The sequence below is a fragment of the Ctenopharyngodon idella genome, chromosome 21, assembly GCF_019924925.1.
Source record: "Ctenopharyngodon idella isolate HZGC_01 chromosome 21, HZGC01, whole genome shotgun sequence".
Taxonomy (NCBI): domain Eukaryota; kingdom Metazoa; phylum Chordata; class Actinopteri; order Cypriniformes; family Xenocyprididae; genus Ctenopharyngodon; species Ctenopharyngodon idella.
The window spans coordinates 19,063,625-19,088,810 of NC_067240.1; the positions used below are offsets into that span (position 1 = coordinate 19,063,625).

Consider the following 25,186-nt stretch of genomic DNA (forward strand, 5'->3'; position numbering starts at 1 on the left):
TGAATATAATATACAAGTTTCACTTTTTGAATGAAATTAGTGAAATAAATCAACTTTTTGATGATATTCTAATTATATGACCAGCACCTGTGTGTGTGTGTGTATATATATATATATATATATATATATATATATTATGGGAGTTGTAGTTTACATTTCATCTGAGCTGATGAACTGTGTGATGTTGTGTATTCGAAATGCATTTCAGACTCACTTGAACTGCTGTTTTTTCCTCACTCTCAATGACCAAAGTGTGGACGCTTCAATTCTCAGATGGTACAAAATGGAAACGTGTTGTGTGACATTATTTTCTTAAGTGGATGGGAATAGCTCTTATCTAGACACTTCTCTGGCTGGAGATGGGTGAGAATAAAGTGGACAGGATGTAACAGCCTTAGCTTGAGGTTTCTGAATGCTGCCACTGCATCTTCTATTGGGGACAGCGGTAAATCGATGTGCTGTATGAGAGAAAGAGAGTCTCCAGTGAGTCCTTTCAATGTACCTCAACATAAAACCATTTCTGGTTGGCTTGGCTTCCTGGAGACATTTATCATATTTTGAGTTTGTGGAAATAAACAGCAGATTTGCCTCTATGAAGAGACAATATATTTTGGTCATTACATGCAAATAGTTAAGGACCTTGGTCCTGTAAAAAAAAATGTTGAACACCAAACCAGAGGCTTTGTCACTTAATCGGAAATCCCAATTAAGCGGAATATTTTGGACAGTTCGGACTGTTTATATATTTGTGTGGAATACTAATTCACCTTGAGAAATGTTTTTGTTTGCGTTCTCTGTTAAATCTCATGTTTGCTTGTTAATTGCTCTGGACCTTTTCTCCTCTCCCACAGGAGGAGAGAAAAGGTGTTTACTGGGAAAGTGAGATTTTTTGCGGCTTTGCCTTGTTTTGCTTATTGCCATGTTTCTCGGTCGTGCTCTGTTTGCGCTAGTTGGTGTGGATGGTTTGCTGGTGAGATGTCCCAGTAGGGTGAGCATTCTCTGATTGGCTCGCTGTTGTTTATTCGTTAACACAAGTTTGCAATTTTTTTTCCCTTACAAATTAAAATGTGCAAAAACTTGACATTGATAAAGTTTCAGAAGTGATTATAAGCATCACATGTCCAACAGGGACCTTTCAAGATTTAAATTCACTGTGATGAAGAAGCTCTATAAATTCATACTGGCATAAACTGTGATAAACATACAATTATGGACATAATCTTGAGGAACTAATGTGATATTATGTTGGAAGTTCTATAGATAGATCTATCTATCTATCTATCTATCTATCTATCTATCTATCCATCCATCCTATGAATATGTAACTGCTATAGCACTTTTATTGGCTGCTTTGTTGTCCTTTTTTTTTATTATTCTTTCTACATTTATCCATCTCCATCTAGCTTTCACACATCTCTCCGCTTCTCTTCTTCCATGTCAGTGTAATGTAATTTGCCCTAGAGGGTCGATTATTCACATGGCCCCTGATGTCTGGCTTTAACACTTCTTTTACGTTGATTTATCACATGTCTGTCAAACCATATGTTTGGACTTCAAAGGATTCTAGAATATTACATTTAAATATAGACTTTGAACTGTATTTTTTATTTTTAGGATTTCCCATACTGTGATGACATGCCCTGCTATGGAAAGACAAAGTTTCATTATGCTTCATATTCTGTGCTGCGTGTTATTAAGCTAGAGTGGAAAAAAGATTGTCTGCCTGCTTTCAGATGAATCGTAAAGGCTTGAATGAGTAACCTTGAGCCGGAGCTTGTCCACAGATGACCGTGACTGCACAGTGAGATTGCACTGTTTAGTGTGAGGCCACACGCATAAAGTAAAGGCAGCGGAGTAGGGAATGACAGATTTTCTCTATTCCCACTTCACTGCTTTCAGCCAGCTCGTATGAAAAACAGTTCAAACTCAGCCACCTATTCTGCTGTGAATTCGAACCACAGCTGCGCGGGAATCTAACGGTGCGATTTCACAACCTGTTACTTCTTTCCAGCACCGAAATGAGCAGCAGCAACCGAATGCAGAAAAGATTTTAAAGAACAGTTCATACTAAAATGAAAATTCTCTCATTTTTTTCTCACCCTTGTCTTTCCAAATCATACGTCTTTCTTTCTTCTGTGGAACAGAAAAGAAGTTCAGAAGAATGTTCACGCTGTTCTTTTCCATACAATTAAAGAATACAGTGACCAATACACTAATTTGAATAAAACTCCTTCATATTGACCATTTTTATATTATGTTTATAGTGATTTCCCAACCTTGTTTTCATTTTGGAGCTTGACAGCCCATCACTTTTGGGGGGAATCCTAAAACCTTTGGTTCCATTGAAAAATGAAAGTCATACGGCATACACTATACTGTTCAAAAGTTTGGGGTCAGTAAGATTTTTTTTTTTTAAAGACATTAATACTGTTATTCTGCAAGGACACATTAAATTGATCAAAAGTGACAGGAAAGGCATTTATAATATAATTTCTATTTCAAATAAATGCTGTTCTATTGAACTTTCTATTCATCAAAGAATCTTCAAAAAATGTATCATGTTTTCCACAAAAATATTAAGCAGCACAACTGTTTTCAACATTGATAATAATAAGAAATGTTTCTTGAGCAGCAAATCAGCATATTAGAATGATTTCTGAAGGATCATGTGACACTGAAGACTGGAGTAATGATCAAAGTCCCTTTAAGACAAGTCATTTTGCTCGGCGGCCATCTTTGAAATGCCTCTCGGGCATGCAAGTGCAGCTCCTAATTCTTTGAATGGGGAAACATCAAATTCTCCAAAGCTGTTTGCCAAGCTTTCAATTAAATTTCATATTTGAAAACACCAATGAAATCTGACAACAACTGACTCATAAATATTGTTTCTGAATGCTAGAATCATGACAAAGGCATTTTTTTCAGGCTAGATCAAGCTAATGCACATGTCCTAACTGCACATCTCTATAGGAAGCGCGCATCTGACTGTTTCTATAGGAACCAGAGCTTCTAACGGCCGCTGCAGTGATGCGATGACTTTACCAATCGGCGATTGGCTCTTATTTAGAAGGCGGGACTTATTCCGCCATATTGCGCGTTGCACTTTCTCCCATTCAAAACAATACGAGTGACGTGTCTTGTGTTATTCTATCTTCTTTGGTAATGATGCTGAAAATTCAGCTTTTATTCACAGGAATAAATGACATTTTAAAATATGTTAAAATAGAAAACAGTCTTTTTAAATTGGAATAATATTTCTCAATATTATACTGTTATTTTTGATCAAATAAATACAGCCTTGTTCAGCATAAGAGACTTCTTTCAAAAATATTGAAAAAACATACCAACCACAAACTTTTTGTGCCACAAATATTAGTGTATAGTAACATGGAGTTGTCACATTATTCTAGACTGTTAAGCAGGTTCAGCTCAGATCTGAAAGCTAGCAATAGATTTGTTGCTGAGTTTTGCCGAACTGAGATGCTAGCCATGTTTGTTCTGGCTGTGGGCAGCAGGGAGCAGTTGGATGCCTAGCAGGGAGGCAACAGAGAGGCCTGGTGGAGTCTGAGTGGACCTCCTGTCCCGAACAAGACACATGGACAAAGATCTGAGGCTGGTTTAGCATAGGACCTCAGCCTGAGCCAAACCTAGTGTTCATCAAAGCTTCCTGGTCAAACTGTCATCTGCTTTCATCCCCTTCCCATCTGCCCCCATCCCCAAACACGCACACACACGTTCCCCCTTTCAGCTCACCTTTGATTTGCAATAACATTGCCATCCACCTCATCATTTGACCTCTCATTTTGTGTCTAATGGTCATAATCTTATGAATTCTAAAGGTTTGATGCAGTCCAGGGTTATTCAGCATCGTACTGAATCTTAGCAAGCACAGGGATTTAACAACAACAAAAATCAATTCTCTCTGCTGAGCAGTCGATAGGAGTTGTCTTTATGATGCATTCAGTCTACACTGCTAGTACACAAAGTAGTAGTCTAATGCCTAATACTTCTTAAATGACCAGAGCTGTGTTAAATGAGCCTCATTTAAAGCCATTATGTACAAATTGAACTCCTGGTTGTTAGAAAAACCATAGCATTAGAATGAAATGAACAACATGAGCTTCTGGAAAATGTGAATGAAACAAATAGCCTTCTCCTCAGAGTTATCCATTAAACAAACTTAAACAGGCTTTTTTTTTAGTCATTCAGCTCATTAAAGGAGATTTTTTTTATAAGATTTATCAAAGCCCAGTAAAGCCGTGGGCATATTGGCAAATTTCAGAACGTTTAGACTAGTGATACTGTAAGATAAGAAAGATATATGCCTTCTGCTGGCATTAGTTCAGATAAACAGCTGAGTCATGTTAAAAATTGTTCTTTTTTTTTCTTTCTTCTCGTAGGCACTTTCTTTTTAAGACACCATCTGGGAGCACTCCTCTGTTCAGCAGCTCTTCACCAGGTTATCCCTTGACCGGTGGTACCGTCTACTCCCCACCACCCCGACTCTTACCCAGAAACACATTCTCCAGGAGTTCCTTTAAGCTGAAGAAGCCCTCCAAGTACTGCAGCTGGAAATGCGCCGCTGTGTCTGCGATCGCAGCCGCTGTGCTGCTGGCCGTCCTGCTCTCTTATGTCATAGGTATGTTCTTCAAAACACTGTTCTTTATAAAATCACTATGCCGTACCATACAATAAGTCTGTTACTTCACTAAGGCATTGTTCAAAAAGGTGTTGTTGCAAATGTATAGTTCATAAAATTACTTGGTCAGCACAGGCTTCATTTTGCAGACTGCGCATGTCATGCAACTTGCCATCATTGTTTGCCATGGACGAATATGCAACTGGGATGTACTACAGAGGAAGCATCTCCAGTTGTTCAGATGGAGTTTTCATGTCATTAGTAGATATTGATGGCAATACCTAAATGAATGGCAATCTGGCACTTGAATTTGTTTTGGAGAGTGATTTTTGCGGTTGTCATTTCTGGCAGAAAACGTCATATATATTTGAATTATTTGTACATAATATAAATAATATTAGTGAGCTAAGCTTTTGCTACCCTAGTGAAAAAAAAAATATACTAAAATGTATTTGAAATACATTTATTTGGTGCTAAGTATACTACAAATACATTTACATGTTTATGTGCTAAATAAAAATACCTTGCAATTGTACTTTTGGAATATTAAACTGGTATACTTAAAGTCTGCTAAATTGGAACAACTAATTTTGTACTTAATGCTGTTTAATTGTGCAGAAGTAATGTTGAGGTCCAACTAAAGATATACATAAATATATCTGATTGTGCTAAAGTGGAACTATTGTAAGTATACTTTAAATACACTTTAAATATCTTGCAGTTAAAGACTGATTTTATACTAAGATCATACAATCCTTATAAATAGTGATATTAAAACAATTTTTAGGCATAATATTAAGAAATGTGCATTATGCAATAAAGAAATGCTCCAAATAAACTTTAATTATAATTTTATATCAGTAAGTCTTAAGTGATATGTCAATAAATATGTTAAAGGGATAGTTCACCCAAAAATGAAAATTATTCCATGATTTACTCAACCTCAAGCCATTCTAGGATCCATATCTTCTCTCAGACGAACACAATCGGAGATATATTTAAAAATATCCTTAGTCCTCCAAGGTTTATAATGGTTGTGAAAGGTAATCCAAAAAAAAAATGCATTCATCCATAAAATAATTAATCCATACGAGTCCAGAGGGTTAATAAAGGCCTTCTGAAGCGAATCGCTGCATTTGTGTAAGTATAAAGTAAAATAACGAGCTTCTGGACCGACAGCCATACGCATTCGATGTACGTCCAAAAAGCTTTAACTTCCATGATGTAGTACACAATGACATGACGTTCTACACAATGTACGTCATAGTGTAGAACGTCATGTCATTGTGTACTACGTCACGGAAGTTAAAGCTTTTTTGTCTTCAGAATTTGGATTAACATTCACAACCATTATAAACCTTGGAGGACTAAGGCTTTTTAAGTATATCTCCGATTGTGTTTGTCTGAAAGAAGATAGTCATATACATCTAGGATGGCTTGAGGGTGAGTAAATCATGGGATGATCTTCATTTTTGGGTGAACTATCCCTTTAATAGCTTTGAAGTATATACTTGGTATGAAATAAATGTATTTTAAATAGATTTTGATATAGTTTTTTGTTACTAGGGGATTTTTGTGGCATCAACCACAGTCTTAAATGTGATTATTCATTTTCTTTGCGCTGTCACGGATTTACACTTTAGGCATGTAGATAAACTCACTTGTTACTTTATAAGCAATTTATAATTTATCACGATGCAAACAGTGATATTTAATTCACATTTTGTAATTCAGTCATGCATAATTAGGTCCTGAACTGAATTCATGGATCCTTGATGGATCATTTATTGCTGTCTAAACAATAAGTCAGCAACCACGGTATGATAAATCAATTAATTTAATTAGACACTTCTTAAATGTCATGAGCACAAGTTAGTGTGGTTAGCAGAGGGTTTGCTGGGCAGTGCTCAGTGTCCTCTAGCACACCATGGCCTTTCAAAGCTCAAAGAATGACCCTGAGATGACTCACTCAGAAGAATGACATTTATCACGAAGAACGAAGCGCTTCAAAGCGTCTTTGATAAACCATTGATGTGTGTTATTGTTGTGGTACAATTGCGGCAAAGCAAATACCCACGCAGAGGGGCGGAAGGAGCCTCAGCGTGTGGACGTTTACTTCAGACGGCAATGTGTGATTCATCTGCCGTTTGATATGAGCTGTGATTCGGATGTATTTGGGGAAGGAGGTTTTAGTCTTATCAAGGCACCTCTCTGCAGGGAGTGCTGCTTAGTTTCAAGTCTAAAGTTCTTCTCTTTTTCTTAAAAAAGAGTTACTGTAGGTTAAGTTCTTAGTAACTGAGCAGCGAAAAGTTGTAGGGTTTTCTGATGCAAAAACAAACAGACAGAGAACACGTTTTGGTGTATTTTCGCTGCTGAGAGTAGCACTTGAACAGTAAGAAAAGGTGGCACTGAAGGTGAGGCAGAGACTGCGTGCCGAGTCCGATAAGAGTCGGACCCTTTCCAGCAACACAGTCAACTGTAAATGTCACCAAGCACCTTCAGTGTGTGCCAGCCTGTGAGAGAGTTGCACCTTTACAAAGCAGTGAAAAAACAGCCGTCTGTCTTTTCTGCTCGAATAATTCGCACATTTACATGCTTAACATCTCTTTTGTTTTTCTTTGTTTATTTTGCAGGAGCTTTGGCTTTGGCCTTGTTTTTAGTTTTTGTTCACATTGCAGAGCCAGTTTTTGCATCAGTACCTTCAGACTTTTATAAACCCACACACACACACACACACACACACAATATTTATGCTCAGGGTACTTTTGATGTGAGTGTGTTTTTAAATGAAAGTGTATTTGTGTGTGTATCTTGTGTGCAGTGGCCTGTAAAGTGTTCTGTAAACTATTCCAAAACCTCATGAATTTTTGCCAGTACAATGGGACTCTTAATGCATATGTGTGGCTGGTCCACTGAGCTGTAACCACCCAGTGAGCAACACTGTTCATTGCCTGAATCGCACAGGTTCTTGAAAGTTTCCACCACACTTCACACAACACCCAGCATTTGAACACACTCTCAGACTGAAAGCCACAGCTTGAACCCCAAAATTTTCAACAGTAGTGTATTTATACTTTTAAATTGTTTTATTTATTTATTTATATTAAATTGGTTACGCCGCAATTTTTTTTTTTTCAATTTGAGTTGTTAGATTAACATTTTCTTGAAAATGCCGTTAAAGTGCCCCTATTATGGATTTTTTAAAATTATCTTTCATGCAGTGTGTAATGTAGCTGTATGTGAATGTAAACAGTCTGCAAAGTTGTAAAGCTGAAAGTGCATCATAAGTAAAATTATTGTCTCTCAAAAGAAAGAGTTAACTCTGAACCGCTTAAGAGTCGTTTGTAATTCGAATCCCATTTCTGCAAAGTTCACACATCACAAGTTAACACATTTGCATAATGCCCGCGTACGTTGTACGTAGACATCCCGCGAGAACTTGAACACTTCTCAAATGCTGTAGCTCGCTAGTGTGGATAACATGTCAACAAGACACTGTGCTCTGTGCCGTGAAAGGAAATTCGGTTTATTTTCGCTTCCAAAGGATGAGACTGTGAAGAATCAGTGGTTAAAGATGGGACAGTACCTGCTTTATTTGGACCAACTTGCTCCTCAGAATCACAAGTGTGTAAGTGTGATTATGTATTGATGTATTTTATACAGAGTGTTCAAAATACATAGTTTTGTGTTTTAGATATATTGTGTATGTCTCCAGCTAACTCACGTTATTACTTTCTTACTGAAATACTTCAGCTAATCAGCTGTGGGCCACTTTTACCTAAAATTGTCCATTAATGCAGATTGTCTGTCATTCTTACTACTCTGAGTAATGATGAAGGATGGAGCAAGATTTGTTTTACAAACTTTAATATTACATCTGTCATTCACGTTAGTGCTCGGCTAACATTAGCACTATTATTGATACTGTTAATAATAAAGTTTCCACTTGTGCACCGCAGTAAATTGGAAATACACACATCGGTTTGTAGATGGACATACACTTGCTAATGCTGATGGTGAGGAATTACAGTTGCAACATCTCATGATGAAAGTCAAACTGAGTAGTGTATCACAGAGAAACATCCTGCTCAAGTCGTCCTTGCGATGGAGGTTTGGGTTGAATAACTTCTTTCAAAGTTTCATCATCTGACTCATGCTCGGATTAATATGATAAAATCAACACCATCGTTACAGTGTCTTTACAGTGTGTACAGTCGTTGAGCTTTTGGAAGCTCTGGAGCTGTAAGCGGTAGACCAATCACAACAGACTGGGCCAATCAGAGCAGAGTAGGCTTACGGAAAGGAGGGATTTAGAGAGACTGATTCACCTGACGAGTCGTTTGAGAATCATTGAAAACTGTGGTGATGTGCAATGTATATTATGAGAAAGTGAAATTGTTTTTTGGTCTTTGATGCATGTAAACCTGTTGTAGGAGACCTCCTAAACAGAATTAGGAACCTTTCAAATAGCATAATAGGGGCACTTTAAAGATCTTCCAAACCTAAAGAAACCAATTAATACATTTCTAAGAATCAGGCACATGTGTTTTAAACTAAAACTAAAATATTTTATTTATTTAAATTTATTTTTAAATGTATTTATTTAAATACTTTATTTTGAACCCACTGGCTGCCAGCCGAGAGTTGTTTCTTTCATGTTTTTCTGTGTCAGTGATATAAGCCAGCTTCAAAACACATTTTTTGGGCGTAACGTCCAGTCCCAGAATTCCAAGTGTGCTCCCATTCAAATCCAACATCCCGGTGCTTTGTCCACTGCTCACCCGTGGCCTAATTACAGTGTCAATCTCTTGGATGGCTGTTCCTGAGAATGTTTGCCTTGTCATTCTTATGTCAGAGGCAGCATCCCTTGCCTGAGATTTGGATGTAGGTTGCTAGGAGACAGGTGTTGCGGTCCTGATGTGGGGTTCTGCACAGGGCACAGCGGCTGCATCTGACTGTCATAAGGCCACTGTGACTAATCTGGACTAATTGGTGTAAGATGATGAAAGAAGCAGATGAAAGAAGGAGAGATAAATGATGGATGTCTAAAGGCTAAGTGAAGTATTCTGCCCCCCACCTTCCTCCTCGCACACATGGATGCAGCGGATAGCTGAGTGTTTTGTGTTCTGAGCATACGAATATTAGCCGTAATGAAGAGTCAGGATGAGCTGAACCCCTCAGGAAACAGAGAGGGATTTGATCACTACATTAAAAATTTTGCTTAAGGACAGCATGAAATGACATTGACAATGCACTTCAGTATTGAACATTGACAATGCACTTCAGTATTGAGACAGGTTTTATTGGATATTATTTGTTAATGCAAAAAATAAATATTTCATAGGTGAGTAAAGTTAGTACATTTTCATAAAAGATTATGGAAAAACTATGGACCAACCTGTCATTTCGGTCTGGTTTATCCTTGTTTGGTGACAGAGCCCTGACACTCCTATTGTCTTGTCATTGTGAGCGTGTCGTTTTGAGGGCCGTACGCTCTTTCCATCCGTGCAAGTTGTTTGTTCGTAGTGTTCGGCTTTTGCTCATTCTCCGTGCTCTGAGTGAGTGCACTCATTGAGTGAGCGTCCAGTTTCGAGTTCGCTCAGGTCGTACGCTCTTTTCTCTGCGTGTGTTGTTTTGTTCTGTGTAGCACGCGGCTCGTGTTTACATTGGCCGCGTGCTTTCATGTTGTCATGTTTTGTGCAGTAGTGGCCCTTGAACGTAAATTGAACGTGGCAGATTCTGGGTCTTAGTGCTAGTTAATGATAAACATTTTGTAAGCTTTGTATTCTAATCGCTGAACACATGCGGAACACTTTTGGCAGAAATTGCGTTATTCACCCTGAGGGTGGCGCTCTAATGTTGATTGACAGGCTTAAAGTACACACGAGTAATGACACGCATAGAATGCCATCTTAGAATTGCCTTAATGTAGTATTCATTGCCTCCAAATGTTGTTTTAGAGTGTTACAATTTGTGGAAGAATTCCAGTGAGGAAAAGAAAGTAATTTCTATTTTCAGAACAAACATAAAACAAACACAACAGAACTACATTTAAGGCTATTTTCATGAGCACATTTAAACTAAAGGATTTATACTTTTGTTAATTTGATATGCTACTCCACATATAGGAAGAACAGACATGCCAACTAGCTACTGACCTGATGCAGACTCATGGCTCGTTTCCACCGAGTGGTACGGTTCAGTACAGTACAATACGGAACACAATTTTTGCCATTTCCATTGTCAGAAGTTGTGAATGGTACCCTAATTCCGAACCGTACCGTACAACTTTTTTGGGACCCTACCTAGCACAATAGTACCAATAGTACCGATACCAAAAGGGTGGAGCTATACTCACTGCAGAATGTTGATTGGTTGACAGAGAATCATCATTTGCACGATACTGTTGCAACACAATGTGTATTTTTAGGCTGTTTTACCTTGTAGCCTTCAGCCTTTGCTCAAACAAAGCCACTGTATGTCCTCTATTGTTGTTTACTGTCACTTTCTTTTTCATGCGAGAATGACGTTGATCGCTACTTTCCGGCATACATCATGCCTATCAAGTAAGGGTACTGTTGGCGGTGGAAACGCAAGCCGGATCAGAGTTTACCATCCCGAATAGTACTGTACTATACTGAACTGAACCGTACCGCTCAGTGGAAACTAGCCATAATATACACATAGCTGAAGCAGACTGATATCTTCTTGGTCTGGAGTGAGGTTTACATATGATATCATGAAAATAAGCGAGGCAGTCTGAAATCTGCCCCAATGGCTCTTAATTAGAGCTCGCTGCAGTTCCATTTTTCACCAGAGATTCACATTGGAAAATAGTGGGGCGCTATGGAGCAGGGGAGGGCTCCGTCACCTGCTGCCCTGCTTATTATCATAATACATGCCTGCTGAAGCCATGCATTAAATTTTTAATATATCCTGCTCACTTTACGACTTAAAATAGTCTAGAAACCCCAAAAATGTTTGTTGCAGAATGCTGAACACATTTACAATTTATTATTGTTTCAGTTTATATAGAGGTCTATGTTTTGGATGAATATCTGCCCCACTTGCCCTTACAGATGAGCCACATCTGGTTTTGTGTGGACACGTAGTCGGTGAGATCTCTCATTGGCTGCGTGTTCATGTCATGTTTGGTCTGAGCACAGGGCTTGTGATGTTTGTTTCTATGTGCCATGTGCTCTCATGTCTATTGTTTTAACCCTGCTCTTCTTGGTATTTGATTATTGGTTCATTTGCCCCACCTGTCCTTCCTCATTACATGCTGTATTTGCTCTTCTATTTATTCTCCCTGTGTTCTCTGTCCTGTGCCAGTTCGTTGTCATACACTCCTTGTGTCCAGCTGACCGGTCCTGTTTCTCCCCACGGGGTAGTTTTTTTTTTTTTTTATAACAAATAAACAGCCCATCAACTTTGCACCACTGAGTCCTCACCTCATTTCTTTACCTGCAGCACAACACAACATTTAATGGAAATATGAGACTCACTGAGTGTCTTTAACTACTATGTACTAACATTTAATTAATCATTTGATTAAAAAAAGCACTTATTGTGTGCATACTTATTTTTACGTTGTACTTATATTAAAAGAAAAAATACCGGCATGTTAATTAAATTCTGTAATTCTATCTATAATCACACTGTCGACCCTTCCTTTATACATTAACCCACCCTTAAACCATAAAAAACCCATACTACCAAACCTGTCCCTATAACCCATATCCCACCTCACGCTTTCATGTGTTTCAAGTCTGTTGAATAACTGAGATGCATATAGAATCAATTCGTAATAGTGATTATTTGAATCAATTCTCGAATCGTCAAGAGCCTAATGATTCCCATCCCTACTGTTGAATCATGTACGTTAAGATCAGGATTGTGAAGTAATATAGTAGTTAGTCAGTTTTGATTTCTTGTTGATTGTAAATCATCTATTCAGTTGCAGAGCGATGTGAGCAGGAAGTGTAATGACTCACCATTCCAGCTCCTGCCAATGAAACAGTGACTTGTTTATGAAAAACAGGTCAAGTCTCCGTCAGGTCTACGGTAACACGCTGTATGTCAGTCAGAATGAGTCATTATGTGTCCATTTACCACTGCTCTCTGTCAGCAGGGACTGTCACCTGCCCATTTTATATTTGTCCTCACACACACACACACACCCTGGGAGCCTGGTGGCATTCTCCTCTGCCCATACGGGCACGCAAACAAACACAACAATCAGTCACACACCTACACACCCCGAGATGTTGGAGATTCTGTCTCGTGGAGATAATATGTTCACCAGCCAATCTCTAACTCGCAGCCCTGCGCTGTCTGCCTGACTCAAATTGACACACTCCAGCGTGCATGCCCAAAGCTGATTAAAATGACACTTTTCATTTTTTACTTTCACTTTTATATTTACTTTCCGCTATATTCTGTGTTTTTCTGACATCTGCTTAATATTAAAGCCACTGAGTGACAGGGGAGCGAAATAGATCTTCGCGTGCATACGCTCGCGATCCGCAGGACAGAAATCGTGGGATCCCCATCGTCACTCTATACCTGCGATAAAAAATGCTGTCAGTCAAAGCATCAGGCTTTCTGCTCGTGCATAGGACTGAGAGAGGGAGAAGAGGTGAATTTGCTTGCACGTGTGTGTGTGTGTAATACCGTGGGGAGTGATTGTTGTGCTCTGAGTATTTGACAAGCTGAGTGGAATAGATTGGATCCATCTCGTCATGCCCACGCAGGAGGTTCAGGGAGGTGTGTGTGTGTGTGTGTGTGTGTGTGTGTGTGTGTGTGTGTGTGTGTGTGTGTGTTTGTTAAACTCATAGACCTTGCATGACTGAAGCAACATCCTTGATTTTTTATTTATTTTTATTTTTTGAGCGCATATGTGTGTGTGTGGCATTATGGGACAAGTTTTATCTAGGGATTGGAAGTTTTCCCAGGGTATTTTGAGAGTTTTTTGGTCAACAGTCAAGACTGAGTGAGCTGATGTAATCAGAAGGAGCTGGTCCTCGGGGTGCGGCGGTTCACTGTAGCCTTTCATTTATATTCATAGCAGCAAGACTTGTGCACCTCGAATCAAAACACACATCAAAGCTACACACACACTCGAAGGAGATCGGCAGCATTGAAAACAAAGTTTCACCTTCAGGGAGAGGCTGATTGTGTGTGTGTCTGCTTTTGAAGGTGATATGCAAGGCCGGGTGTTTTTTGCTTTTGCAATCCTCTTTCTTGGTCAGTCAGAGAGTTTTTAGGAAGTTAGGTGGAAACTAGAACTACATGATCTGGTCAGAAATCATATTGTAATTATTTTGCAGTAATAGAATTACAGGATTTTAGTGCAAAAAATAAACAGAAAATGTAAATAACAAAATCAAAAAAACAAACCATTTGTGTGGAGCTTTTACAAACTGAGAGCTGCTCTAAAGACATTGTATCTTGAGCCCTATGAATGCTTGTAGTGTGTAGTATACAACAGGAAGGACAGAGTGCTGCTCCTTTACTTTGAAGCGTGCAGATTATAGATTTTTTAAATTAAATCACTGCCTTTTTGCAGTATAATAATTGCAGTAGCCTGCAGTATAATTTTATTGTATTTTGATCCATTGTGCAGCCCTTTAGTAGACATTAAACAAGTCTTCTGTAACATCAGGTGAAGATTGCTGTGAAGTGAGGATGAGTTGCGTCAGGTTGATTGAGGTACAACAGTGTGTGTGTGTGTGTGTGTGTGTGTGCGTGCGTGCGTGCACGTGAGTTCCACGGGGACACACTTGCATGACTGTTTTCATTCACACAGCTCATTCAGGTAGCAACTCTTCCCGGACGAAGAGGGAACAATGAAGCTTTGGAGCTCCAGGAATAGGGCTCCTACCTTCTGGTGAGCTTCCTTCTCACTGGGATCACTGGCCATCTAGCTGTCTAATGGTCCTCCCTCCCTTTATATCTGGACTTCAAAGTGGCTTGAGATTGTGCGATTTATTTGCTTTTTGCTGGAATGGTGCCCATAGGGAGCAGCCTGTTTCATCTGTACATATCCCTCGTGGGTATAAATGCTACACAAGGCCTAATAAATAATGAAACGGCGGGCAAATATCAGTAGTTTCTGATTTGAAGCGTTTGGCTGTGAGCCATTTTCCAATAGGGTAGCAATATAATAGTTAGTGGAACTGGGTTTGCTGGCTATGTAAAGTATGATTTTGATTTTCTGAAACATTGGTGTACCACAAATGCACAGTTATGGTCTTCTGGGCCAATATACAGCTTCATATTTTGTTTAATACATTTTTTTTTTTTTTTTTTTACGGTCACAGCAAAGAAAAAACGAAGGAAATAGACTCAGGAAGGCTGAATCTATTTCCTTCGTTTTTGCTTTGCTGTGTATGACAGTTACTTTTCAAATGTCCTGCACATTCATCCTCCTCTGATACTCTGGTGCTCAAGGTGAAAGCATATACTGTCAACTTTGATCATTTGAGGATGCATCGATTTTTTTTTTCTTGTGGCTGTAACACCAAAGAGCAAGATGAAAAGATTTGAAAAATTTAAATTTTTTTAAAGCCTCTCCCTAAGTCTGTTTACATTTATTTACATTTTCTGCTATGTGTAACAACAAAAAATAGGTTTTGTTGTTATACACAGCAAGAAAAAAATGGTAAAAATGGTAAAAGATATACTCAGGAAATACTCAGTTATTTGCATTGTTTTGACAGCAGAAAAATGAAGTTTTATAATAATAATAATATATTATTATTATTATTATTATTATACTGCTTGAGATGTAAATTTGAATGTATTCAGTAAGAATTTTACTGTAACTTAGTCCTAAATGAGAGGGAGGCTATTCTAGAATGGAGCTCTGATCTAAAAACATCTCAGGTTGTGCATGTAACCTGAGCCGGTGTCTGAAGCATGTGTGAAAAAACAAGCCAGTAACATTGGCCGGAGAAAAGTCAGGTGACGTAACATCAGTGCACCACAAAGACCATAAATAGATGCCTGAGAAATGCGTCATCAGATTCTAATTGTCTAAAGGAAGGCGTTTCAGGCATTGCTGAAGTATGTCAAGGCAACGCAGCCTTCCTTTTGAGTGGAACTCAATGCTGCTTTATGACGTTAATGCTATGGGAACGTGAATACCCACGTCACCATACTGAGGCAATGCCTGACCAAGGTTCATGAGTTCACATATCCATATAATTAAATAGAGTAAAGTTATGCGTATTTGGTGTGCTGTCCGGGGGGAAGGCTCCGAGCTCGGAATTTTGGCCCGAACCCAGAGTACTCCCCCCAATGTGGTAATAATAGATAGAACTAGAAGTGAGAAGATGGAGTGGTGGAGGGATGCTGATAAACTGTCAACGAACAGAGGTAAGTCTGCAGAATATATACTTCTTGTTGTTGGTTGAATTGATTAGCTGAATACTTTCCACTTGTGCTAATTAGGTTAATTATCTGAACCTGCTCCTCCCGAACTTTGTTAATAAAACATCATTATGTGAAGTATGCACGATCACAAACTCCTGGCCTAAGAAACGGATTAACTCAGAGGTCAATTCTGGGGTCTATCCTAAATTACAGCAATATACATGAAGTGTGCAAAGGACTAGCCCGCCACAAACATAACAATACAAAGGCGCAAATGATAAGCAATCTAAAAGAAATTCACACAATTTAATATCAGTGACCTTAATACTCAGAGGCGAAGCATACCACGTGCCTCATAACTGGCCAGAAAGATTACTAGGCCTAGCGGCCAGAAGGTTGAACTAACTCAAAAGGACCTTAGACCCTGGGGTTGAGTCCAAATCCAGACTATAAAACTTTATGAATGTGTGCAAGGACCAGCCTGCCACAGCACAAACATCCTGCAAGGAAGCACCTTTGGCTAAAGCTTTTGAGGAGGCCACACCCAAGCTAAAGTGAGCTCTAACACCTAGAGGCAAAGCTAATCCGCGTGCCTCATAGGCAAAGGTAAAAGCGTCCACAATCCAGTGGGATAGTCACTGCTTGGAGATGGGGGAACCCGTGCCCCGACCTTCAAAGCAGATAAAAAGCTGGTCAGATTTACAACACACCTCTGTGCAGTCATAAATCCTTAAGAGCCCTGACTGGACTTTCTTGCTCTGGTGAATCGAAAGGTTAAGGAGAAAAGGCTTGAAGGATGACCGGATGGATGGCCAGGTAGGGCACCTTTGGAACGTAACCTGGCCTCGGTTGCAGAATCACTTTAACCAAACCAGGGGCAAAATGTAGACGGGAGGAGGCAACTGATGAGGCTTGCAAATCTCCTACTCTCTTAAGTATTGTTAAATTGAATTCTGGATCCTTCCTCGATTGTTCAAGAATCCTTTGAGAGATATTTCGCAGAAGCCTCCACACTAGTAAATACTGAAATTTTTTGACATTTTTTTGACTTTGACCTGAAATGAGGGGGTTAAATGTTTGAGAACCTGAAACAGCATACCAGCGAAATGCTGCCAGGGAGAGATAGCCAGCTAGCGTCTCTTCAACCCATGGCATTATTGCATACCCATACTCTCCAAACCCCACGATAGTTGAGTAATTTGAAGTTGAGGTAGTATGGGTACGAGTCGTGTATGGGTTGTTCCAAGACCTTAACACCTCAGTGTGGAGGTCTGGAAAGAATGGCAGATGTTTACGGGTCAGATGTCCCTGACCGCTAATGAGAAAGGGCTTGTATACCTTACTTGTTTTTTTGTTGTTTTGTGTTTTCTCATCTGGCCATTCAATACTAAGTTTCTCTACCGCTCGGGTAACCACCTCTAACAGCTCCTCAAACACTTTAGATAACTGAGGGGCACTTGCAGCATCAGCGCTACCACTCAGCTCCTCAGAAGCGGAGGTAGCAAATTAGCTCAAAATAAATATGATAAGCCGAAGCAGAATACAGGAAAGCAAGAAGTTACAGCATTGTTTGAAATTCAGCAGATCAACAGCCTCGAGCAAACCATCAGTTTTGTTCTAACATGCCCTTATTTAAAAGGGGTAAGGATACTTAATGTATCAAATAATGAGACTAAGTTGGATACTTGCATGTCTCGCCCATTTAAATTAAAACTGTCCTGATGCAATTTGTGGAGGCTCCCGTTGAATCTTTGCTGATATTGTCTTGATGAAAGAGAACCAGTTGGATTCAGAGGATCTTTGGTGAATGGAAGGTCTAGGCCGAAGCCTGGCACAAGCTTGGGGTTCCTTAGAAGCTTCTAGCTTCTTAGCATCATCTTCACATCAGCATTTTTCAGTACAGGAAAAGAGGGGGTGTGATCTTGTGATCAGTGATTTTAAAGGGTGAAGATGTCACACCCTCTTGAGGTGACTGAGCCAATAAGGAGTTTTCCCTTTTGGAGGGAAACTTTTACGAGTCTTTGTTCTGTAGCAAGATATTAGCATAAGACATTGGATTGGATGTTTGAGAGAAGAACCTTCTAGATTCTTATAATACTAATGTGTCATAGAGTTAGTAACATGTTACATAAATTACCAAATAGGAAACGAAAGTTGGAGTCCGTAGATACCAAACTTGCTACCCATGTGATTTTACGTAACTATAAATTTGCAACTTTGAAACATTAATACCAAAATATAGTAGTCAACATTTGAAGTGGATCAAAACCTTTCATCAAAGATATCCTAAAACCTTCTTCTTAGGACAACTTAGTTCTTAAGACAACTTTGATTAACTTTTTTTTGATCCACTTCAAATGTTGACTACTGTAGTTCAAAAGAGAGAATTAATACATAGAATAAACCCTATAAAAGGAAAATCATGAGAGGGGAAAATTGGATACACGTTTATACATTTCTCATGTGGTTATATATATATAGAATATATAGGATTATTAGGGTTTATTTGTCCTTCTCAGAAAGAATGAAGTCAGAGTCACTATCTTCTCTGCACATTCCTGACAGCAATAAAACAGGAGCAGGACACCTATTCTGTCTCTGTGTTGCAGTTGTGGGGGATGGAATTAACAGGATTTGTGAGGGAGAGTTTCATGATTATTCATTAAATAAAATGAATAATTGTGTGTCTGGTCCAGATGCTACAGTGTCCTCGTCTGGATCAGAAGAAATTGCCTGGCGAGCTCCTAACACACACAATGGACTTTAAACACAGACGTGCAAACAAACGGCTTCCTGAAGACAAAGAAGCTGATGACACATTTTTCGGGCATTTATTTATGGTCTTCGTGACATACTGTCATTATGTCACCTGACTTTTCTCCAGCCAGTGTGATTGGCTTGTTTTCCACACGTGCTTTAGAGTAAAAGGCAGCTGACGGACAGCTGCTCCTTGATCATGTTAATTAGTGTGTCTTCTGTACTTTGTGCACCTGATCAATAATCAACATTTAAGCACATGATATATTGTCTCTCTTGATTTGGAGTGTAAATACTTTTAGACTCTGTTCAGCCTCTTAGCATTTTATTCTATGCAGAGCAAAATCGTAATACAGTAATGCACTCAAACAGACATTCACGCATACCGTCAAGCCTCCAGAGACTTTGCGCAGAACACCTCAGCAGCACGTCGTCCACGCATAGTTGTTTCATAAAGCTGACACCACTATCTGTTTAGTGTCGTCCTCAATTTCCAAGCATCTCTCATGCTGTCAAAGGTAAGTCAGCTCTTTTCTCCAGTCATTCTGCAAGCGTGAGCTCACAAAGGAGATCAGCTGACTTACTCGTGGCTTGGTTTTCAGGGCCATGCCTGAGGTCAGTGCTTCTCATGCATTAGCTCGCAGCTATCACATCAGTAGCACCTTCATAGACTGTACACGTCTATCAGAGGCCCCTTATGGACTGCCAGTGGTTTTGAACAACACACATCTTGTCAAAATGCAGTTCATTCTTGGTAGGAATGTCAAAATACATTTTTGACACTTTATATGAATGTACTGGTAAAATAATGTGAGAATATCACTGGTACTGATACTGTCTCTCTGCAATTATTAGTGCAAAGTACTTAGTTTGTCTGACCAACAGATCTCAAAATCCATATCCAGCAAGATTTTTTAATGTTTTTGAAAGAAGTCTCTTCTGCTCACTGTAAAGCTGCATTTATTTAATCAAAAATACAGTAAAAACAGTAATATTGAGTACAGTAAAATTGTGATTATTATTACACATTGAAAATTTGTATTTCAATATATTTTAAAATGTAATTTATTCCTGTGATGGCAAAGCTGAATTTTCAGCATCATTACTCCAGTCTTCAGTGTCATATGATCCTTCAGAAATCACTCTAATATGTTGATTTGTTGCTCAAGAAACATTTCTTATTATTATCATGTTGAAAACAGTTGTGCTGCTTAATGTTTAAAAATTTTTTTTTATTAATATTATAGAATTTCAGTGGTTGTGAGCCATAATATGAAAATAATTATTAGCTTATCATAATTTTAATATTTGTGAACCTAATGTACCCAGATGGTTATGTCAGTAAAATGATTTTAATAAGGCAAGATAAAAAATGATTTATGTCAAATATCGGATCTGTGAATTAGACATTCTAGTGTAAATAGGATCAGATAAAAGCCCTAATTTTGACCCTAAACTGAATATGCGACGCATATAAGCATTAGTTCAAAAATGCATTACGGTTCTATTATCGAAATGGATTGCTGAAGAAAGAGTTCCACTTTTCCAGTGCTGCTGTCAGCACCAACTCAGCTGGTACAGCTCAGTGAAATAAGCTTTGCAGCTCAGATTTCATTTTCTCAGTGTGCTTTTAAATCCGAGAAAAACTCCAGACTGAAGATGCAGACTTACTCAGGCAAGACAGGGGAATACTTTTGTCATCTGTATCCCCGTCTGTTCTCTCACTCCTTCACTTTCTTCCTGCTTCTTTCTCTAACTGCTTTAGGTAGGTAATATTATTCATCACTTTGAAGAGGTGAATTATACATAGAGATTACATAAAGTGAGATGCAGCATCTCATGAATTTCACATCTAACACATTTCCTCTTAATAATTAATGCTTATTGCGCATGCCGAAAATGAGTTTTTTTTTTTTTGTTTGTTTTGTTTTGTTTTTTGAAGATCTCCTCCAGATTAGATTAGCAACAAAATAAATAAATAAACAAGTAACAAATAATTCTAATGCTGCCAGACGTGAGACCAGTGTGCGGCCCTTACCTGACCCTTCGCCATGCCCACATTCTTCCACAGATGAAATGAAATATCAAGGAACTTGTGCTGTCAGAGTTTTATTCTCTAGATGGATGCTGAATGAACCTGTAGTATGTAAATTAGTGTTATAATTATTTTAATTGTATTTATTTATTCCACTGTTACTGTGGTTACTGTTGTTACTGTTAATTGAATATCCTCTGTTGACAAATAGTTGCCTTGTTAACACATTTGCAGCAAATGAAAACTTGTAAACATGCTGTTGAAATGGCTGAACATTTAATTCATGAGGCAGTGACATACTTCATATGAATTCACATGGATTGTTAAATACCTTTGAAGCTAAAGGGTCAGATGTTTTGAGAGATTGGCCAGAATAAAACTGATCTCCCCCCCCCCCCCCCCCCCCCAAATTGCCATTCATCCTCTACTAAAACATGCTTTAATCTCATTGTGTTGACCACACTTGCTACATTAGAAGATAAACTGATACTAAATTTCTATTCAGTGATATTTAAAGGTTGAGTGATTTTTCTTTCTTTTGTGATTGAATTCAAGAAGCTTTAATATATGTGGAGAGCAATCCATTAGCCTTTCAATTCATTTCAATGGCTCAATGGTGCTGTTGCTCTGTAAGTATACTGTATGCAACTTGGACATTGGTATCTTGCTTAAAGAGAACTCCAGAAACATATGACTGATCACTCTCTATTATAAGGGGGAAATATACATACAATGAATTCTATATTTTTAATGAAATGTAATGAAATTAAATATATAATATAAAATAGTTGCTTTTGTGTGGCAGCTTTGAATTCAACCAATAGCTTGCAGAGGAATAAAACATTATGTTAAGAATTTCTTCACAGCACTACTTAGTGCGGCAAGATGTTTTAGGTCAATGTAACAGACCACCTCTGTCAGCGAGCACTGCAATGAAATAGACGAAGAGAAAGCAGGAGGGATGGAGGACACAAGAAAGGTGAAAAGAACAATGAATGAGTGAGAGATAAGGCTGATTAGAGGATAGAGAGATAAGATGAGGAATAGTGCATGTGGGACAATGGCTAGATGGCGTCAGAGCATCTGACAGCCTGAAGGAGTCAGCTTTTTCTTTTGACCCCTCTACATGAGAGCGATAACGCGCCCTCAGATGTACAGTGTGGAGGTACCAAAAGACTGAGTTGGCATTGATTTTGCGTGGATGAGATTGAGGGAGGGATAGAAGAACTAGGGGGCGGAGGTGAGGTGTTATGGTTTATACTGCGAGCGTCAGCATTTTCCCGCAAGATTTTATGTGTATGACTGCACTTGTTTTCCCTTGGGGCATCTCATCTGTAATTTCCACCAGCACATCACAAAAACTAACTTTCTCTGATCATTATCATATTTCTTAAACACGACTTGACATATTTGAATATTGCATATCGAGTGATCTCCATTGGAGCTAATCAGTCTTTGCAAAGTCTTGGAAGCGCTGAAGCACTGAAGCACTGATTATAGTACATATGGGGTGCGGAGAGAAGCAGGCAGCTAGCCAAAATCTTCTCTAGCACACACACATAAAAACAAGAAAGTGTTGAGAATATTTGGCATCTGTCACCAACTTTAAACTGGCTTCAGTTTATTTTTTGTCCAAGACAATTTTCTTGTCCTCTCATACCCTGTTTTGCAGTATCAAGATAAGTGTCATTTCTTTCTGAAATCTTATTGTGTTGCATTTGACATTTTGTTTTGCTCATTTGCCACCCGCTTCTGTGTGACATATATCTACGGCGAGTTTAGTATTCCTAGAGTGGTTTGGATTAAACCTGGTCCAACTAAACCTGTCTGGGCACAGAGCCCAAACAAAGCACAGACTGCAGTCAAAGTGTCATTTTCTATAATGAGTGTATTTGTATGCTAAAGTCACCTCTGTCAGCAAGAGTTATAGTTGTTGGGTGTCGCAGGCTCTCAGCTGTCAAGACGTGTCATCCGTGTATACATAAAGTAGTTGGAAGGTGTAATGTAGTGTCATGTTCTATTTTTTAATTCTCTCTTTCTCTCCCTCATAGCTCTTAATCTGCTTGGCTTGAATTGGCGGCTGAAGCCCACAGAAGGGCATCTGGTGAACACTGGCCTCAGCATGAGTATTCCTGGCATTGGCGATGTGGCAACAGTGCCCTCCGGAGGCAGAGGTAAAAGCAAAACACGTGCCAGAACCCTGAAACAAGACAATGTGAAATCCAAATCACCTGATGACATGAAATGCAAACCCACTGATAACATGAAATCCAGATTGCCCTCTGTTTACACGTCCATCGTTTTATCATGCACAATTCATGAGTATTAATGTTGTTCTAGTGGGATAAAAAGTTATAAGTTTATTTTATAGTTATCATAATTCTGTCGTTGTAATAACTATGTAATAACACAATAATTACAATGTAATAATAGTTCAAATGTTTTCCAGCATAATTTTCTAGCTGATTTTTTTCATTAATTGAAAATTAACTAATGGATTGTAATATCTTAATAAAAGCAATGTAATGAAAGTAAGCCTGTTTCACAAATCAAGTCCAATCCTAAATATGTTTTACCAATCGAAAATTAATTATTTAATAACTTAATAATAATTAGTCACAATTGGCTTGTTAGTCTTTTTCAGGCTGAGGCTTTGTAAGAATCCAACCAGTGATTGTTTTTACTGTATATTGAGAGAGTACATTAGTGTAAAATCACAGTCTCATGTGCCTTGTTCTCACGGCGACCTTTGATAAACAGGGTTATTTAGATTAGACATTTTGGATCTCAGTAGAATTAGTTAATGGTTCAAAGCTCTGGCTACTCACAGTGGCTCAGACACAAAGAATCTCTCTGTCTGTTGTGCGTTCACCTCAAATGATTTATCATTATCAGTGTCAACACGTTTAGATGATAACGACTGTCGCTGACCTTTAGAGAGTGCCAGTATATTGACGTTCTTCACACACAGTACAGCTTCTTCTCCCTTTAGATAGCTCTAAAAGAGTGCTTCTTTATGGAGGACACATAGGTGCTAATATGGTTTTAACTAGGGAGTGTCTGTGTGCACAATCCTATTTGTTTTGGACTGTATAAATTGGAAAAACATACTTCTACCTACATTTTTGCAAAACTCCAAAAATGTTTGTATACATACAATTCACTGCAGTGTCCAGCTGAAATGAACACCATAGTGGAAGTAAAACACCAAAAACGTTTTTCTTTTCACACAAATTATGATTAACGGGACAGATTATCAATTAATACTCAATTAATACTTAATACTTTTTTACATGGTTTCTTGTGCGATACTATGTTAAGACCACGTTTATGATTTCTAAACTAATAGATTCTATTAAACATTATTGCAGCACATTACCAGCTCTATAGCTTTACTGACATTGTAAACTTTCTTGTTAGCTCACCTGGTACAGCATTGCAGTTGAAATGTGGAGTGTTCGGGTACAAGTCTTCTGAAACACGAGTCACAACACTCGATAAAAGTGCTGTATAAGCAAGCTAAAATGGCATGGTTGCTTCAGCAAATGTTTTTTACTCACATTTGCTTTTGTTAACACACTATCAGTTATGTTTTGTGTAGGATTTAATGTAGATGGTACATTACTTTCAAATGTGATTAACCTTTTTGGAGAAAATTGAACATGTGCCACTTACTGGACATGTCACTTGCATGAAAATGAAAATGGACATAAAAATGCAGCAGAACATGCAAGAAGCAACACAATATAATTTCGCAGAAATGCCACAGTTACATTTTTCCAATGAAGCCTTGGTTGGTAATGGAAGGACTCTTGTCTGATACTAGATGAATATAATGTAGGAGGAAGGACATCATGTGCAGAGGCTTTAGAGTGCATTCGCTTTCTCTCCTGCTTTGTTTTTTCTGAAGTGTTTTTTTCCCCTTCACTTTGATGGAGAGCTTTCTGGAGAAGTGCTAGCTGTCCTACTGACACACATGCACAGAGACACATGTGTTATGGTGAGCTGTCAGTGGGGGAGAAAAACATGATGCTGGACTCGCACTGATCTCCAGTTTGAATGTTGTTGTTATGCGCATATACAAGACCCTTTCACATGACTCATGTCAGGACTTCCACATGAAACTGCTTCTGATAGCGTTACGGAAGAGCAATTTTATGTATGTATATACAATAAAGACCAGACACAGAAAATACAGAAAGCAAACAAAAGAGGTCAAGACTGGAGAAAAAATAAAAAAGAAATTACTGAAACCTTGATGAATCTTTGATCCTTCTAAGCTCACGCCCTTGCTTTGAGGTGATTGATCCTTCACCTGCATTTTCTGCTTGAAACAACATTTGCAGGTCATTTGACTTCTGTAATGTGAAATACTTCTG

General features: G+C 38.6%; 1 protein-coding gene across 6 annotated transcripts in view; it reads left to right on the forward strand.

Annotated features, from left to right (window-relative positions):
- tenm2b (teneurin transmembrane protein 2b) overlaps positions 1 to 25,186 on the forward strand; it is a 289,835-nt gene that overhangs the window by 220,953 nt on the left and 43,696 nt on the right. For all 6 annotated transcript variants that reach the window (XM_051876630.1, XM_051876631.1, XM_051876633.1 and 3 more), the window contains 2 exons: positions 4,401 to 4,639; positions 22,859 to 22,981. In XM_051876630.1, coding sequence (XP_051732590.1) covers positions 4,401 to 4,639; positions 22,859 to 22,981 — 362 coding nt within the window. The remainder of the gene's footprint in view (positions 1 to 4,400; positions 4,640 to 22,858; positions 22,982 to 25,186) is intronic.